The 18,507-nt window shown below is 46.0% G+C and overlaps 1 protein-coding gene across 1 annotated transcript in view; it reads left to right on the forward strand.

Annotated features, from left to right (window-relative positions):
* The window catches only part of LOC144168310 (delta(14)-sterol reductase TM7SF2-like), a 61,913-nt gene that overhangs the window by 11,988 nt on the left and 31,418 nt on the right, over positions 1 to 18,507 (forward strand). Inside the window, exon 2 of the mRNA XM_077697320.1 lies at positions 17,468 to 17,832. Coding sequence (XP_077553446.1) covers positions 17,468 to 17,832 — 365 coding nt within the window. The remainder of the gene's footprint in view (positions 1 to 17,467; positions 17,833 to 18,507) is intronic.

Below are 18,507 nucleotides of genomic sequence, written 5' to 3' on the forward strand. Positions count from 1 at the left end.
TTTGCACACGGGTACATTGCCGCAAAAACATAACTGACATTGATCCCTTTGATGGACACGTTGAACGACGGGCGTGTTTATTATACCTATTGAAGCGCAAAACACCCTTGAATCGTCGCGGGCATCAACATATTCGAAACGTGTTACCTAGCTGGCGCCGAGTACTTAGTAACATTTTCCTCGACCAGGAACAACGTGCTCTGGTACAGCATGTCAAGCAGGTGGCACAAGCCAGCGGTTCCCTGGACTAAGGGCCGATTCACCAGCGACAGGTACACACAAGCGTGTTGCAACAAAGCAACCAAAAAATAAAGCTTATTCAGTTCAACTCAATTCGAGTTGCCTCAATGGGCCACTTGCGAATATAATCCTAGCTCATGCATTAGCGCTAAAGGGAAAATATTTTATGAATATCAAATAAATTTGAATTGTATAATAATGAATGTACGTGTCTACCGTGACTTAAAGGAGCCATGAAGAGAAAACACAAGTTTGATTCATTCGAAAGATTGCCTCGTTAGAACCATAACGACACCACTTATAACGCAAACTTCGCTCAAATAAGCTACATAATTAGGAAAAAAGAAAATTACCATGCGACCTACCAGCTCGTTTTCCGCAACAGAACCTATGATGTCACTCGAGAATGCTCTGCGATTGGCGGAGGCTGGCAAAAGCAAACGCATGTTAGGCAGGGCTTACAGTTTGCATAGCGAGCTAAATGCCCGTGAAACATACTGCACATTCTTTTTTTGACAAAGAACGGTGGAGTAAACGGTTCCGAACGAACACGCAAGCGTGTATGCCAATGCGTACGAAACTACCGCCAGCCGAACTCGACATCTCGCCGTCGCCACCGTCGCTCAGACGAATTTTCGGGTTCAAGGCTCTTCGGGGCCAACGAACCGTCCCAGCACGCACAGCCGCAACCTTGCTTGGTATCGTAATCCCTTCACAGGAGGTTGGCCGTCATATCGCCAACCAGCAAAGGTAAAAATAGAAACAAGGGGAGTAAGGAACACAGAGCAGCAACGAGATAGTGCCACTCGTCGCACAGGTTTCGGTAGGAAGGTCGTGTTGGCTTGCTGCTGTCGTTACGAGCTCGTTTACAGTTTACAACCACTGAAAACTTCAGTTTGTTCCAGTACTTTACAATGAAATTTCGTTGCTGTGTTTTGAAATGCCCATGTAGTACGGGCAAATCGTCGAGGGAGTGCGACATCCCCACCGGTGAGATCTCCTTTCATGTGCTGCCCAACGACGAACCTCGGCGAACTTTGCAAACGGAGGAGAAAGAGAGCTAAAGGAAGTACGAGTGTGCTCGCTTCATTTCCGAGGAAGTGATTACGGCAGGGACCCGGACATGCTAGCGCTCGTCGCCGACTTCGTCAGATCGCCGTCAAAGCGCTCTGACCTTGGGGAAAAAAATTGCCGTACACACCGCGCATTGACGCTCAAATCTTCCTGGTCGGAGCAGAGAGCTCGAGCGAACGGCTTTCCATACACGACACTGGCCAACTGGCATAAGCGATACTGCTACTGAAATTGAAAATACGGCACATACGTACCAGTTTGTATTCGTCCGTCGCGACGGGGCTGACGAGGCAGCGGTGCCGACGGCTGGGCGTTCGTCTGTTGTGGCTATCGCGGAATGGTCGCTTTCCCGTCCACCGCGTATCCCACAACTCTTGCCGCTCGTGCACTTAGAAGCATTGAGCGTTCAAGTGGTGTGAGGTTGTTAAATGCAAGCCCGAGCTCCTCGGCGAGAGTTTTGTTCTCCAGATCAGGCGATTCCATGACTAGGGCTGCGGGTGCACTAGGTTTTACTAGTATTTTTAAAATGGCCGCCGTCTCGGCCGACTCCCGCGTGTGGGTGCTATATGGAGTCGACATACGAAGTATCTGTTTCATGGACCGGCTCGTATCACGCCATTGTTCACGTGACGAAATGTGCAATTTTAGCGGGATGTTTAAAATTTTGGCTTAAATTGCCTTATTTCTCAGTGAATAAAGCATCATTTGCTTCCGGGAAAGCGCTTGGGGTACTATGAAACACCTAATCTTTCGAATAAAACAAACTTTTATTTTCTCTTCATGGCTCCTTTAAGGTTTTTTCAATTCTATACGTGGTTATTTCAAGGAACTGAATAGTTGATTCATGTGTGTGGTCCATTCAATTTGAGTTACATATAAACTCAATTAAGGAAGCTCAATTGAGGCGGCCAGATCTCAGCAATATAAGGGAATGGCTGGTTTGAGAAACGGTTATTCGGCTATGGATGTCGCTCGTGTAATCCATCGAATGATGAAAAAATCTGCGGTGGGTGCAACCATTTAAGCACTTACTCTTTCGGGATTACGAGATAATTTTTACGATCGCGTTCAAATGAATGTGAAACTAATGCCGAGAAAGGATTTGGCTAGAGCCGAGAATAAAATTCACAGCCGCTGTACGAGCACCCTGCAAATTTAAAATGATTACTAAGAGTACCGCACTGAAAAGGAATCAGCAAAGCAGAATTGATCTCTCCAAATTGGGTATAGCTTAGTTAGAAGGCGTGTTTCAGAAAGAAGGGTTTGGAAAAGTTACGCACATGAGATGAAAGACCTGTTCAAAAAAGTTGTGGTTCACTGACTATTTCGCAGAAGTTTAATAATAGATGACCGCCATAGAAGGAATGACAACTTGTAAAGAAATTATTGAGCCTACAGACAAAGGCGAAAAAACCACGAACATCATTACAAAATCAAGTGCGAAATCAGTTATTTAGGGGGGGTAATAAGTTAGAGTTTTCCGAAATGTTCTCTGTGGGAGAAGAAGAGTACATCGAAGCAAGTGGCGAGCATGCGCCATTAACCAAGGAAAAGCAAGAACAACAACAACAAGTAGCCACTAGGGTGCCTAGATGACGGAAAGCGCCTGCATCCAGGCTATTAGCCCAACCAGTGCGCTCGATCATCATAAACAATCCAATTACGCTATCCGCTCGATGGTAGCTATGAACCGAAGCTCTTCTAGCCCGCGTCTGCTTCCTGGTCTTCAACAAAGAGAGGTTATAGATAAGTTTCATGAATTGTATACTTTTTTAATCTGGAAGTAGCTAGACGTTTATTATTAGAAGATGAATATATTGAAGAGGGCTGGCATGGGTTGCTGTAAAATCTCAACGTGCGCTCTAATATAGAGGACGTTTACACAATTCGAGCAAAAAAATAATAATATACAGCGTGATCAATTCACGCATTCTTGGCCTCGTTGTTAAGCTGAAACTCACAGGATATTCATATTTCAACCAGCTTTCATGCGGCAACGTGTAGCGGGGCTGTTTCACGCTTTGTACGAGTTTTCCCTTCTTTTAACGAACATTTGGCTCCAAAGGAAAAAATGTTTAAGGGTGACAATGACAGATGCACAGCAAAGCACATGCTGGCCAACTGAAACATTTGCGCAAGCATCGCCTTTTGCGTGAAGAGGAGCCAAAAATACCGATACTAAGCGGACTCTTCTCAACATGTTATTGCTGGCAGAAATTCACTTCGTCGTCTTTCACACCCTCACTCTCTCGTCACGTCCCGCAAACGTTGCTTCTCCTCATGTACGCAGGAGTTTAGTCGCCTATGAACCGATGACGTTTACTTATGCCATCAAATATGCAACGTTGGAAATATGACAAAAAAAACTGAAAAGTCAGTTTACCGCCGCGTCATTCATCTAGCTGTACATGAAGATTGCTTTCTTCTACATATAATGCAATAGGTTTCTGCAGACTGGTGAGTCCCACGTTGTTCGCAGATTCGATCGAGTATCTACAATAAACCCGGTGACCAGACAACCCATGTGCTTGACAGGTCGCCCTGCCGGCTGATTTGGGGCGCCATTTGCAATACCCAACGTAAACAAATCTTTGGTTTACGTAACGCGAAACAAATCTTTGGTTTACGTTAACGCGCAACTAAAGTTGACTCTACGGCCATGATAGCTATCTGGTTTTCGAGGACATCGGGTTAAGAGAAAAATCGGTTCGAGAATGATTAGCTGCGATGTCGCAAGGCTCAGCGCGTCACTCTGCGACGCCTGCGATTCGCTAGTGGGGATTTACATTTGAAAATTTGAAATCAGACTCTGATACCACACCCTACGCTGTAAAGCGGCACTCCATAATTAAATGAGTAAAAAGAAAGGTTACGTGCATAACATTCTAACTCAAATTAAAAACAAGTGAGGTTCGCGCCTGTGAAAAAGTAAGCAACCGATGTAGTACATAATTGACATTCTGACCTGTAGGGGAAGGGGCAGAGAGGCAGGAAAGTGTTCAGGTGTTAGTTAAATAACGAGATAAGAAAGTTTGGGTGCTAAATAATGCAACTGCAATGACGCAGGGTATAGGTGAGTAAAAGTCGTGGCAAAGGCTTTCGCTTTGCAGACTGCCTCCGACGGCTAATAATGATAATTTCAATCATGGTGGGTCGACATTCCGAATAAAGCTACTGAGCCCTGCTCACTTTACTATAGTTGTAGAAATTCAATCGCAAACAGCTGAAAACCGAATTTCGCAGTAGTTGTGCCTGATGGACCCCAGATTTTCTTTAAAATGAGGAAAATATTAACCTGAGTCAGAAAGCATGGACAACTGCCGCTCGTTTGTTCTTGTTCGCTAAAGACCATGGTTTAGGTTGAGTATACCTGTTACAGGCAATGGAAGTGAGGGGAAGCTTATAGCGAATGTCTTCAGTTCTTCTGTTCCACCGTTGTTAGGCGTACTCACGAAAAGCACTTTAGGCAAGCTGAACGTACGCAGGTGACGCATATTTTTATGCGTTTTTTGGTCAATAAAATGTACTTCGGGGCTACAGAAGAGTAGAGTGAGTAACTAAAGGCCAGTTTTTACTGCAAAGCAGTATATGTCTAACCCCCCGCCCCCCAGTTTTCATCCCGGTGTCATCGATTTACTCGGCGCCGTTCCGGTCTCCTTCCTCCCCACCGTTGGCACCTCTTTCACTACTATTTTCCTTTTCGCCTCCACCGATACCCCCTCGTAAAGTTCCGCAGGCGGCAGCTAACGGCGATATGCGGCTATCAGATGATTGCGAAAAAAATTGGCCGCGTATCTGCTCCTTTCGTTGCAAATGCCGTCAAAAGACGATAGCCTTTATCGGCTTTTGCGAAGTAAATGCCTCCCTTCGCTTTCCCGCTCACCTCTCATGTTGTTCCTCTTGCGTTGCGCTCCTTCCAAGGTAAAGACGCCAAAGGTTTGCTTAAATCATTTGAAATTCCCCGCGTTCCACTGCACCAAACCGGGCGCCTCGATGCGAACGCTGCCGTACGGCGAACCGGGCGAAGACGCGCGTTAATTGAGGCGCCCTACTTCAGCGTTTATAGAACCGCGTTTCCCTACTCCACGTGCGTTGCAAGCAGAACGTGGGACCTATCTAGTGGAACCTTGCGAAACTGTTACCGGTTGATTTCTTAAAATGGCGCCAGAAGCTATAGTGGCGCGGGCGACAGCAGGCGACGGCGGAGTGATTTCTTTTTCTGCAGTTGATGAAGTATTTAATTTCTGAAAAGTCAAGCATGTGTGATTTTTTTATAAAGGAACACTGCAAATATCACTTCTGTATTGATTTGTTGTCTCATATTTGCGTAGTGTCTTGTTCTTCTTCAACAATGTTGACAAGTATGAACATTACACCGGACATAGACGGGTAGATTTAGCTGTGACTATATAAGACTATTGCGCAGACATTGGTTTGCTTTGGCTGGGTGGCTGAATCGAGTCACAGGCAGACAGACGGACAGACAGACAGACATACAGACATAGAGACAGACCAAAATTTCTGGGTTTAAGTAGCTCAAGAAAGACTATCGTCTTTAAAATAAACTGAAGCACGGATGGGCGTTAAAAAATGCACTGACGATTAGTGCAAATTGTCCGCAGCCGGAGCTGCAGTCTTCTCGGACACGGCGCATTTCTACTGCGTCTAAGGAAGTGTTCTCATGATCAGCGAACGTACGACGGCATGCGCTACACCGCTTCTACCATGCAGTGCACCGCCGCCGCCGCCGCCGAGCATATTGCAAATCGTGTTCGAATCTCCCACGCAAATTTCCCGCGATTTGGATTAGCCCCGCGCAAGGGAGCAGCGAGCATGTTGTTGCATATCTTTTTTGAACCTCCCGCGCCAACGTCAAGAAGTTTGGATTAGCGGAGAAAGGAACAGCGTCTCGGGAGAGTGTAGGGGGAGGGCGGTCCTTGGTGGTGACACATGAAACATGTGTGAAAGAACGGCAGTGAGAGAGATGACGCGATAGCCGCACGTGTCGTACTCCAATGCACCCTTCGCTAGACGCTCCTCTCACTTTTCTTACTTTCGTCGCTGCTGCGCTCGCTCACTCGGTTACGCAGACATAAACAGACGCCGCTCCCGCGAAGCCCAGGTAACGGCTGCGAAAGGGCTGCCCCCTAAAACGACTGAAACCAGCCGTCGCGGCGTATGTCACTTTTAAGCACGCGTGGTTCCCGGTCTATGCGTGCGGAGTTTTGTAGGGAAAAATAGTGGTAGGGAGGACGGGAGGCGTGCACGCGCTGCTATAGGTTTTATGCCCGTACTGATGGATGGTATGTCTCTTGTGCTGGTACAAGATTTAAACGAGGACGTTAAACGACCCAATGGGACCTGTCCGGAGTTCATAGTGGTAGAGCGGATTGGGCTTGTGTGTTAGGCTAAGTCCAGATTACCGACGCAAAACCCATATCGTGATCTATGGACGCAAAAAAAAAAAATGCCATGCCACGCAGTTCGGTTAGCTGAGACGTGAAATAACGTCATTCTTTAGGTCATTGCGACAGTTGAGGCAACAGTCTGAACCCGGCCTTACACAAACAGTAAGATGCTTACGACGCGAGAGGGACACAGGCAGTTCCATGTTTATCTGCAAGAACAGAGCTTGGATCCGTCAGAGGGTCATTCAGCTGATGGCCTAGGAAATATGCTCAATGGCAAATTACGACAAACGTGTTTTGTTTCGTGCGCTCCGTGGACTGCGTCCAGGTTTGCAGGTCATCCTTCTTCACAGAGTTGAAAGGCACTAAATTTTTCAAGCTGTCCAATTCTGTTCTTTCTCATCGTGGCCACTTTTTCGGAAGTTCACATAATTCACCAATTACTTGAACCAGTTTGAGTAGGTAACTGCAGTTACAGATTCTATACGATTCCCTACGCAGATTTACTGGACAAGGATTCGCGCTGGCCTGTTTGCATTCACGACGACGCTTTGTAACAGTGCTTTCTAAAACTGCTTGTTATGCGGGAGATCATTTCTCCACAGCCTCCCCTCGCAACCCTTGTTATCGCGAGGCGCCTGGCCTTCTAACGAGATTGCGCAACTGCACGACGCTATTTGCTCTCCGAAAGAAAATCTCCACTTCCGCGATTGGTGGTCACCTTCGAGGTTCCATCTCGGCTCTTTGAGAAACCCCGGAACGCGGCTGTGGTAGGTAGCTTCGATGTCGTCCTTTTTTAGTGGTAAACGGCAACTTTGATAGGAGCTAGTTTTAAACAAAGCTACAGTTGTATGCGTTCTGGTTCACAGAGGCACGAACTATTTGCGACGGCACTTTTCGCACCCGCTAATGACAGCAGGAGAGAATTACGCAATTTTCGGTTAAGTGCACCCACTCTGGTCTAAATGCTACGCGTAATATTACAAAACTAGGCCTCCACTCGACGTCACAAAGAAGAGTAGCACTTCGTCTTCTCATTGCAACTGACCGCAGGCGATATAAGATGGAAGATGACTCAGTAGTGACATCAGCAGAAAATATTCAATACTAATGTTTGCGCGATTACGCACAATTTCGTCGCCTTGGCAAAGGCTAAGGAATTAAATGATCATAAAACATTGCGAGACAAGGCGATCACGAAGTAAAGGCACATTCTTTACTCTTCCCGTCTTTCCCACGCCGAAGATGACTGGAGAGGCATATTTCCCTCTGGTGTACTTTGCTATAACCTGTGTGCTTTGGGCTTGCTCATCTGAAACTGTATCTTATGTTTTCATTTTGGGGAGTTATGAGCTGAATATTTTACTTTTAAGTTACCAGTCTTGCATTTCGGTGCATATGCCACAAACCCTGAAGTTTGATTGTGGATTTAGTGCCACTCGGTTGCTCGACAGGTATTAGAGGGTACGTTTAACGGTTTTTTAATTTAAAATTTTAACACATTCCAGTCTAGAACATCATTCCACAGCAACTTAGGTATTTTTAAATCACCCCAAAATCATCCACTTCTTACTATACCACACGTCAAGCAGTGGCTTGGGCTCTGGATATCATGATCGCAGAAAATAATTATACGATCAAATTTTTCCTATCTTCGAGTGTTACTTTTTCCTCTGACAACTTTATGCGGTCGTTTTTATACTAAACTTATTATGCTGCTCCAACAATTTCTTCCTGCCTGAAAGGTTGACGAGCGATGCGTTGGCACGCTGGTGCATTCATTATCCGCTGAAAAGCCTGGTGGAACCACTCTATTGTAACTAGGGCAAGTAGTTACGCAGGGCTTAATTCGGGTATGTGAGCAATCTGAACAAAATTGCACAGAATATCACGCCATGAAGCCTATTCAAGCAATGAACTACCTTTTACTGAAAAAAAGCTGTGCTGCATCTGAGGATAAATGTATGTAAAAGAATGGCACAACAATTCTGTGCTCAACAAACCACATTTAGGGTGTAAAAGTATAGCGCATCCACTCTGTGCTCAGTAGTAAACAGATCGGTAATGTGTTCCTTCACGCGGTTTCCGTCTCGTTAACTAGCCTGAGACTCTAAAACCTCTTAAGTGAAGTGTTGCAAGAGGACACGCAACGTTTGAAGCGCCTTTACTTGGTCTTGCTTAAGATTCTCCTTCTATAAAGCCATCGGCGAGTGGGTCTGGGCTCCTGCTTCTATTTCGATCCGTTCCAACATCGGTCTTTTCCCAACACGCGGTCTCAGATAGTACGATCCCGGACAGTAAACTGTTACGTAATGTGTTCCGTCGTGCGGCTTACATCTTGTTTACTAGCCTAAGGTCATAAAAGTTTCTGCGTGAAGTTTCCCAACTTGATACACAAGGCTTTGAGTGCCTTTTATTTGGCCTTCATTAAGAGGCTCCATCTATAAAACCTCCTTTTAATGGCTCGGGGCTCTGTCCTCTTCTTCGTTCACTTCCAACATCGGCGTTTACTTATCATGCCTTACGCAGAGCTCCGGTTGTTTGAACACAACACTTGTGTCAATCTTTGCAGCTCGCCGACAAATCTTCGCAGGCGTGAAACGAAAGTTCGCCTGGGCAAACCCTTTTTAGGTGCCATTACCTTACAGTTGTTTTCCCGACTTGTACTGGCGCCTACAAGCATTGCATGCTCAACGTAGAGAAATAGGGAAAGAGACTCTGGAGTGAAAATTGTTTAAGAACGAAAGAAAGAATTCAGGCGTGTACTGTTCAAACAGAATTCTGTTTGCTGGTCGCTTGCGTTTGGATAATCGGCTAGCGTGAACAACCTAGATTATGCAAATGGAGGGCGTTTGGAAGTGGCTACTTATAATCCTGGCGCAACATTCTGCAACCTGCACCAAAGCTTCATCGCTTACGTCCCCTGTGTACATAGGCACTTTTCTTTGTGCGACAGCGTACCATTATCTCTATCGGTGCAGACCGAACCCTGTTGAATGGCCTTTCAAGCCTTCTCGAATGACTTAACATCGGGAAATAGCTCTAACTGGTACGTGCCTAAAAGCTTCATAAGCCGTTGTTTTGATGTTATGGCACTGACCCACAGTTATTTTCGTAAACAGATACAGGTGTGCTGGCGCATTAAAACTAAATGGCTATGTATTTTCATAAAAGAACACAGCAAACGCCTTATTGAATCCGGAAACGTTCGATATTCGATTTAGAGCAGAACGTAGTTCGGGCAGGTTGAAAACACCGCCAAATAAAAAAGTAAGAAATGGCTGACGATTGCTATACTGTCTACTGTGAAATTTGTGCGCAGCACTAACTGCAGTCTTCTCAGTTACGGCGCATGGCTGCTCCGTCTCAGGAAGTGATCGCGGGAACTGCGAATGCATAGCGGCGCACGCTCCTCTGCTGTTATCTCCAAGCGCTTCGGCGCCGCCAAGCATGTTGTTGTTAATCGTGTTTGAACCTCCCGCGGAAACGCCACTGGGTTTGGATGACCCACGGAACAGAGAGCATGTCTGCAAGGGAGGAATTGCAGGGAAGTGAACAAACGAAGCTATCCTATTCCTGTTTGTGCAACTTACATGCCAAATGAAATGTAATTTTAACCAAGGGATCACTCCTTTGCTAGTGAAGCTGGGAGCATGATGACAGAATCCCGTCTGGCAGGGAGGGTACATTCGAAAAAAAAAAAGAGACGCCGACTAGCCCAAGCCAAAATGTACAGTCGTTTTGGCTTCCACGACTGAAGCCGTACGGGAGTACGTTTTTGTTTGGACTGATTGGCGCCTCTTTTTTGTTTCGAATTTTTTATGGGCAGTTGGCTGAGTGGCCAGGAAGTGGTAAGCATGCACACAGTCGTAAAAAATGCGAGAAAATGGTTTAGCGCGGTAGGAAGGAGGCTCCTTTGTTCTTATGCGATACCCCCGACTCCATGAATAACTTCCCCGGGTTTAATAAGATAAAGAATTTAGCCTAGGCTTTAACGAGTTTGAATATCAAGGTACATGTTTTTCTGTGCGGACAGTTCGCCGTGTACCTGCGATATTTATTGTGCTCTTGAAATCCAACTTACTTATACTTTCAAACAAATGCATTCTAAACCTAATACTGACAGATAATAGGGCTTATAACACGAAGCCACAAAGCGGACACAGGCAATGTGCGTATGCCCAGTGTCATCTCTAAACAATAAAATGTCATCTAGCTTTTTTAAGAAAAGTGAGCTGCAAAAGGAAACAAGCTTAGTTTTTGTAGATCCATTACTCACCACTGTTGTCACCTGGCAAACGCTTTGCTTTGATTATACATTGCTGATGAACCTCTACAATGCTGTGCAAGACAGAGGCATGAAATGCCTTGCCTCAAAATTCGCCTTATGCTAATTTATACTCCCAAATGCGAGCACTTATGCATAGAATATAGTGTCAATTTTAAGTACATAAAAGCCGCTACGTTTTCGAAGTCTTCAAAATCAACATAAGATTAAAGAGGGGCTTAGCTTCTGAGCTTGAAGTTCACGGCGAGTCGTTATCGAAATGAGGTTGAGGGGGAGTTACGGCTCAGGTGAGGTTAAACTTAGTTGTACTTAACGGACATAGACGCGAGCTGGCTAGATCAGGGTTAGAAATAGATTCAACGTAGATGCGAGCTTGAGTTACGCTTGCTAGGCTACATAAGGACAACTTTCAGTCCAAAGGGAGGTGAAGGATACTAAACTAGGTCATTTCCTTATCATTGCTAATGATATTTCTATATGAACACTCCTTCATTTTCAGCCACAAATGCGGCACACTCGAACAGCTCACAAAACATTTCGCAAGTTCAACGCCTTAAGAGGCTATATCACCTTTAGTTATATATACTAAATGCGGCAAAATGTGGGTAAAATATTTGGTTATGCAGAGAAAAGAACCATTTGGATTAACCCCTTAATAGTTGCACTTGAGGCACTCCTGCTGACCGAATTAGCCAGCCTGCTGGCATTTTACAGCAGTGTATAATTAACTCGCTCACTCTGCTGTTCAAAATGTTGTGAACAAAGCTTTGGATATAAACACAGGAATTCATGGGGAAAACGCATAGCCTTGAGGGCAACCTTCAGAGTTCCGTTGGCGTACCAATCAGCCTTCGGCGCCCTGTTTTCTCTGGAGGACTCCCTTTCTATAACATGTGTGGGAGAATATCCTTGCAGTGTTAGAAAATAAACTTGCAAACAATGTTGTGCCACACGCCTTTGCGAAAGCACGTTCACTGGCGCTGAAGGAATCAGCGCGGCTCCACCACTTCAGAGTCATGGGGGACTGCCTGGCTGTGTGTTCGCCCGGCAAAGTTGGCTGTCCGGACCTTATACCTATGTCTAAAAGAAAACAAGTCTTACGGTGCAGGTATGGGTGACATTGACTCCTGAAAAGATGCTCTCTGTATTGTGCCCCATACTGAGTGTTCCCTGCTAATATGAACAATGCTTCTTCTCAAAACTGGGCATAAATTGTTTGGTGATCTAGCCAGGTGTCTGCTGCTTGTATGTACACACTAAATTTTTTACACCCTTTTAGCCAAAAAGGGTGTAGCATAAGTAAAAAAAGGGTGTTGGGAGGCCTTTACACCCTTTTTATTGAATCTCAACACCCTTTTCCTAGCTGTACACCCTTCTTGCGCGAAAACAAGGGTGTTGATCAACTGCAACACCCTTGGTTTTTTTAGTGTTTTGAAAGGGCGTGGAAAAGGTGTTCAGCTGTTCATTGAATATTGCCATGCTTGAATGCATAATAGCGCTGTAAAGAACAAGACATCCCCTCATATACTCCTCTACTCGCAAGAAATTTTCAAACGAAAAAAAATAATTGCTCGTATGCAATGATCGCTCATTTTCATATGCAGTGCACGTCATGCCCCAAGTTTAGCTTTGGCACATGAAACACCAATTTGAACCTTCAAAATTAAAAAGATTGTGGTCTTGTGGCGAAAAGGGTGTTTACCGACTGCAACACGCTTGGCTTTCTGTAGGTTGTTTAAACGGTGTGAAATAGGTGTTCAGTTGCACAAAAAAAGGACAGCGGAGCTGGGGGTCGACCTAGTTTCTTCCGGTGTTGCTAAGGTGTCTTATGTTCGCTAAGCTTTGCAACGTTCGTGCTAAGCTAGGATGACCGCTGAGGGGTGAGGCCAAGTTTAACCGGATTTTACAGGGCTGTTCCAGTGTGCCCCCCTTACCCTCCCCCCTCCCCCCCTCCCCCCCCCCACTGCCAGGGATCCAAAGGCGAAATAAGCTTGGCCGGACCCCGGCTATGCTGTTTCTCCAGCCTTGAATTACAGTTGAAAGCTGAGCCACTTTTTTTTTGCCTTTTAGAATCTAAAAAAGACTAGTACCTTTAAAATGGTATGGTTATAGGTGCGCATACGCATACGCCCCTTGTGCTCACACTCTAACAAGCTCAAAAGCCGACTTCTCTGTTATAATACCCTATCTGCGGTGGTGCAGCCTTTACAGGTGCCGCAGTTCTTGGTATTTTTTTGCAAACACCAACAAAACTAGCTCAAGCTTAAACAGCTTCACTGGTAATAAATTATACCAATTCATATTGCATTAAACATCGTGAGGTGCAAAACACTCCTCGCTTGTAGAAAATGTTCAGTCCACCCGTGTAAACTGGTACAAGATGCCTCCAAAGTGGAAGTCTCCACCTTTTTTCTGAGTTGGCGGTCTTTTCTTGCACCCTTTTTCTTACACCATTTTTGTTTACGCCATTTTTAGTTTTGAACACCCTAATTTGAAGCTTTAAATCCTTCTGGGAAAAAGGGTGTTGAAATAATGAACACCCTTTTTAAAGGGTGTTGAGGTGACGGGGATGATTTTGTTTGGTATTTAATAAAATTGTATAGGTTATGGAACACAAAAACTACCTCGTAATTAAAGGTTATTGCAAATCCGCGTGTTGACTGGTATCTTCTCATAGTAAAATCCATACTTCCAAAATTAGCGCTAAAATATCTGTTTTTTTTTGCGACAAGCCCATCGACTCGATCGGGGGGCTTTACTCTGCGGGATATAAAAGCAAGAAGAGCACATGTATTACTGAGTAAGTATGCACTCCCTGTACAGCTTGCATCCCGTTGGTTTTCTTGCTCAATTCATTTGTGTTCCAACTGTAACTTGTGCGTATTGACTGTTTGTGTTGAATGCTGCGCGCTCTGCCGATTCACATTGCCATTGCACATGCCATCACCTTAAAAAAAGGTGTGAGGCTCAACACCCTTTTTTAGGGTGTTGAGCATGCTCAACACCCTTTTTTAAGGGTGTTGAGCTCAACACCTTTTTTTTGTCTGTACACCCTTTTTTGCCAACACACCTTTTAAGGGCGTTAGCCATGGGACAAAATTTTTGCACCCTTTTCGGCCAAAAAGGGTGTAAAAACGTTTAGTGTGTATTGTGAGCGCGAAGCTCCGAAGCGAAGAAATTAATTTATTTCACTTCCAAATTACCCCATCATCAAACACTTTGAGGAATGCTTCGTCTACTTCTGGTCTCATCATCATCATGCTTCTCCGAACACCGTTGGTGAAGTACTTCACCAAGCACCCAAGGCCGTTATGGTATGTAGCTTTATTTCAAGGAGAAAAACAGTGTCATGTACATCAATACCTTTGTGGGAAAAAATTAAGGTGTCCCTGATTTCTCTTGTATATATATTATCGGCTGTATAAAATGATGAAATTATTTGAGACTGCATGATAGCAGTTGCGGAATTTGTAGTTATGGTGGTAATGCTAACCTGTGCGTCCAAACATGCTGATTGTGAGCCATGTCCTTCAGGAAATTTGTGGGCATGAGGCGATAATATGGACCCGCCAGTCATTTAAAAAACTAAGAAACATGCAGCATAAGTCCGCAACATCTTCGAAAAACGGAGACGTTGCAACACTATTTTGAAGGGGTGGACTTTCGAAAGCCTCAACTATTGAACTTTTCTTTTTTTTTCTTTGCCTTGATATCATCCATTTCTCTGCATTTTCAAGCACATTTTGTTTTCACAGTTTTGTGCCATGTAGCTGTCGTAGGTGAAATAAATGTTTTAGCTTGACATAACAAGTATTAATTCACTCATGGCGAGGCTACAGTTGTGGCTCAGAGCGGCGAGGACACGATTGTAGGCAACTTTGAGGAGTTTTGTTTTCTGCTAGTGTAAGTGTATTGTTGGCTACAGCAAGTTTTTTATTTTTACTTGACGTTTTACTGGAAATATTTCTTGGTTCAGTAGCAACAATGGGCCTTAGGGTATTTGGGCTGGTTTATATTCCTTTCAAATTTAAGCTTGTACCTCTCATCTATGCGTTCAAAAATAGTGCAGACATAAATGCAAGTTAGGAAGCATTACTAAACTTCAGCTGATATTTCAGGAGGCGACGAAAGTATGCCTCTCGGAAGATTGCCTGATGTTGATTTTCCATGGACCGTTGAAGGGATCAAAAGAGGCCTACAAAAGAGGTTTCATAACGTAACGCGCATTCGCACCATACGCGAAGCGAGGTAATATACTGGAATGCAATGCGTTTCTGTTAAATGAGAATTGTTTTGGGTTCAGAAAACTTTATGAAAAGGCTTCAAGCTCAAGGCTGTTTTTTTTTTGCTACAAATGCTATAACAAAATTGTCTTTAGGTTGAGCTCGCAGGCGACGAATGACAACCTCTTCTTCATCCTCTTCTCCTTGATTGATTGATTGATTGATTGTGGGGTTTAACGCGCCGACGCAACGCAGGCGATGAGGCGCGCCGTAGTGGAGGGCTCCGGATTAATTTTGACCACCTGGGGATCTTTAACGTGCGCCGAAATCTCGTACACACGGGCGTTTTCGCTTTTCGCCTCCATCAGAAAAGCAGCCGCCGCGGCCGGGAATCGAACCCGCGACCTCGTGCTCAGCAGCGCAACGCCTTAGCCACTGAGCCACCGCAGCGGATGTCCTCTTCTCCTTATTGGGTACAAACGAACGCGTTGAACGTTTTGTCCTCTTCGGCCAATCATTCGTTGGCCAATCCCTAGGGGTATCCTGCCACAATCATCATTATAGTGCCGTGCCGTGCCGTATACAGCAGCAACGAGGGACGGGACAGGGCCCGAGCAAGAGGAGCTTCGCCCCTAAAACCCTACTGCCTTTTCTCTAGATTGGTGCACAGCCGAATGAGCAGCTACAACTTCAAATCGCCGATTCATTCCTTTCCCACAGCGGAGTATAGCAGCGTCTGTTTCCTTTTTTATCGTAGTCCCGAAAAAGCGCCGCGCTGCAGTGAAAGGAACCTGCTTTTTAGGAGAGCATATGGTTTCCTTTCAAGCCTCCGCCGTCGATACCCGCCTGTTCACCCGGAACTAACCAACGCCGAGGAGCGACTGTGGCGTCTCATGCAAACTAACACACTACAATGTCATGTCAGGTTGAATTTAATTTATCCTATTGTGCACCCCTCACCCACTTGCCCTGCATGTGGTGCACACGACACCATCACTCATCTCATCTAGAATTTCCCCAAAGACGCTTTTCCCTCAATACCCACTGGCGAGCACTGGGAGGAGGCGATGGGCAGCTCAGACCTGCAGGTTCACAAAAATATAATGGAACGAGCGGCCGAGTAACCGGCAAGATGCAGCAGTCGGTCACCACACCTCAGTAACCCAGAATGTACAAAATAAAGTTTCTCTCTCTCTCCTGGGCTTTCCACAGAGCGGTAGATGCTGGCCCACCTTATGCATCATACGGAGGCCCTTGTGGCTATTCTTTAGCGCTCTCCTCCGGAGATGCATTGTGGCGCAAAATGCGGATTTTGGACGAGTGGCCCCGGATTTTCTCTTCAGGCTTCTGCCGTGAAGCCTGAGAAGGGAAAGAGGATTACAATTTAGCCGCATAGCAGAGGAATTGGGAAGGTTCTGCGGACCCGAACTTTGTGTGTGAAACGAGTTTTAAATTTTCTGTCGCATGATGTCAGGAGGCTGGACAAGTTTGCATGAAAAAGGCGGGTTATTCCCTCCCTGTTGACCTTTACGATTCTTCATGGATAAGAAGGAATTGCCGCGCACGTTTGAATTATCATCCCAATCGTTAGTCAAGCCTCAAGAAATGATCTGGATTTATACATAAAGTTTGAATGTGATGAAGAACATTAGCGTTCGCCTGAAGTAAACAATGGTAGCTAAAGATCTTCAATCTTGCTGTGCCCGCTTTCTTATCCTGCAGTCTATGATTATATAGAGACATTTTGAACATTTCGTAGTAGCGAACAGAACATGGCTTAGGAGTCCTTATCCTCTCTGTGATATAGGTTGGTGAAAACGAAATAGTAGAAAAAGAGCCTGAACATCCCTGTTTACCAGAAACAGGTTCGTTTTGGTTTGGAGCAATTTTATAAAGTTATGACGAGACTGCGTAAAGTTATCAGAAAAAGTGTTCGACACCACGCTCCGTTTTTCAGCGGGTAGCAACTGAACGGTAAATATTGCCACAACATCAGGCGGTGTGCTTAGATGCACCCGCAACGAACCGACACCAGCCGCCTTTTGCTTGCGCAGTCTGAGACGACAATGACCATAAGCAGCCGCAGCAGCCGAACAGAGGTGGCGCCGACGAAAAACAGCGACAGGGCCGCAAAGTCGGCGAAAGGCAGCACGGGTCGCGGCCGAAGCCAGAGCGGCTCATGGGCCACCACATCGGGCAAGTTACACGGGTGGGCCCCTCGTCCTCCCCAAAAGGAGCAAGCACAGGGCCAGGCCAGCACCAGCCAAGCCAATAAGGCCACCGCCAAGAGCCCAGCCCGGAAAAGCCCGGCTCGAAAGAGTCCAGCCAGGGACAGCTCCACAAGGAAAGCTCCTTCCAGGAAGAGCCCGGCACGCACCACGACCCGCACTAGCAGTCCGCGAAGGCGGCGCCGTCCCGGAGCCCAGCGCGGAAGTCGACGGTCCGCAAGTCACCGGTGGCCAAGAGTCCCGGCCGCAAGTCAGTGGCCTCCAAGAGTCCGGCAAAGAAGACTCCGGCCAAGACAACGAGGGCCGCGTCGAAGTCGCCGGCACGCACCACTCAGTGCAAGATGTCCGTCACCCGAGCGCAGGGAAGAAAGGTAAGCGGGGATTTGCACCAATGGTTTTCCTATTAAGTGCAGAGCACCTTAGGGTCCCGCCTCGTAGCTCGTTCGGTGTCCCGCTGTCTATCCACCGTCGCAATGAGTCGGCGTAGCGACGCAACGGACCGAAACAAAACCCCACGGAGTAGTGACGGAATGGACCTAAACAGAAGCTTCGAAAAATAAGCGGTTGGTGTAGTCATAACCGTTCGAAATTCCTGAACTGCTGCCACTTGTCATACATCTCCGCCTTGTTTATAGCAAAGAAAACTTTTAGTAAGGAACGCCCGTTGGGTGGGGTTTTACTATAATAAGCGAAAAAAATGGCATAGTAGGCAAAAAAAAAAAAAACTTGGCCGTGTATTATCTCCTTTTGTTGCAAATGTCGCCAAAAGACGAGAGTCTTTCGTTGAAATTTGCCAAGTAAATGCCTCCATTCGCTTTCCCGCTCACGTCTCCTGGTGTACCTCTTCCGTCGAGCTCCTCCCAAGGTAAACTCTGCACTTTTTCTCATGCCGATTTAAATTTACCGCATTCTCCTGGTCCAGGCCGGGTGCCTAGATGCCAGCGGTGCCGTACGGCGGAGAGGCGTGTGCATCGAGGCACCCGACTTCAACGTTTATAGAACCACGTTGCCCTAATCCACGTCAGTTCGAAGCGGAACTGGGAACC

The sequence above is a fragment of the Haemaphysalis longicornis genome, unplaced genomic scaffold (assembly GCF_048455015.1).
Source record: "Haemaphysalis longicornis isolate Haplotype H1 unplaced genomic scaffold, Haemaphysalis longicornis Haplotype H1 scaffold_2, whole genome shotgun sequence".
Lineage (NCBI taxonomy): Eukaryota > Metazoa > Arthropoda > Arachnida > Ixodida > Ixodidae > Haemaphysalis > Haemaphysalis longicornis.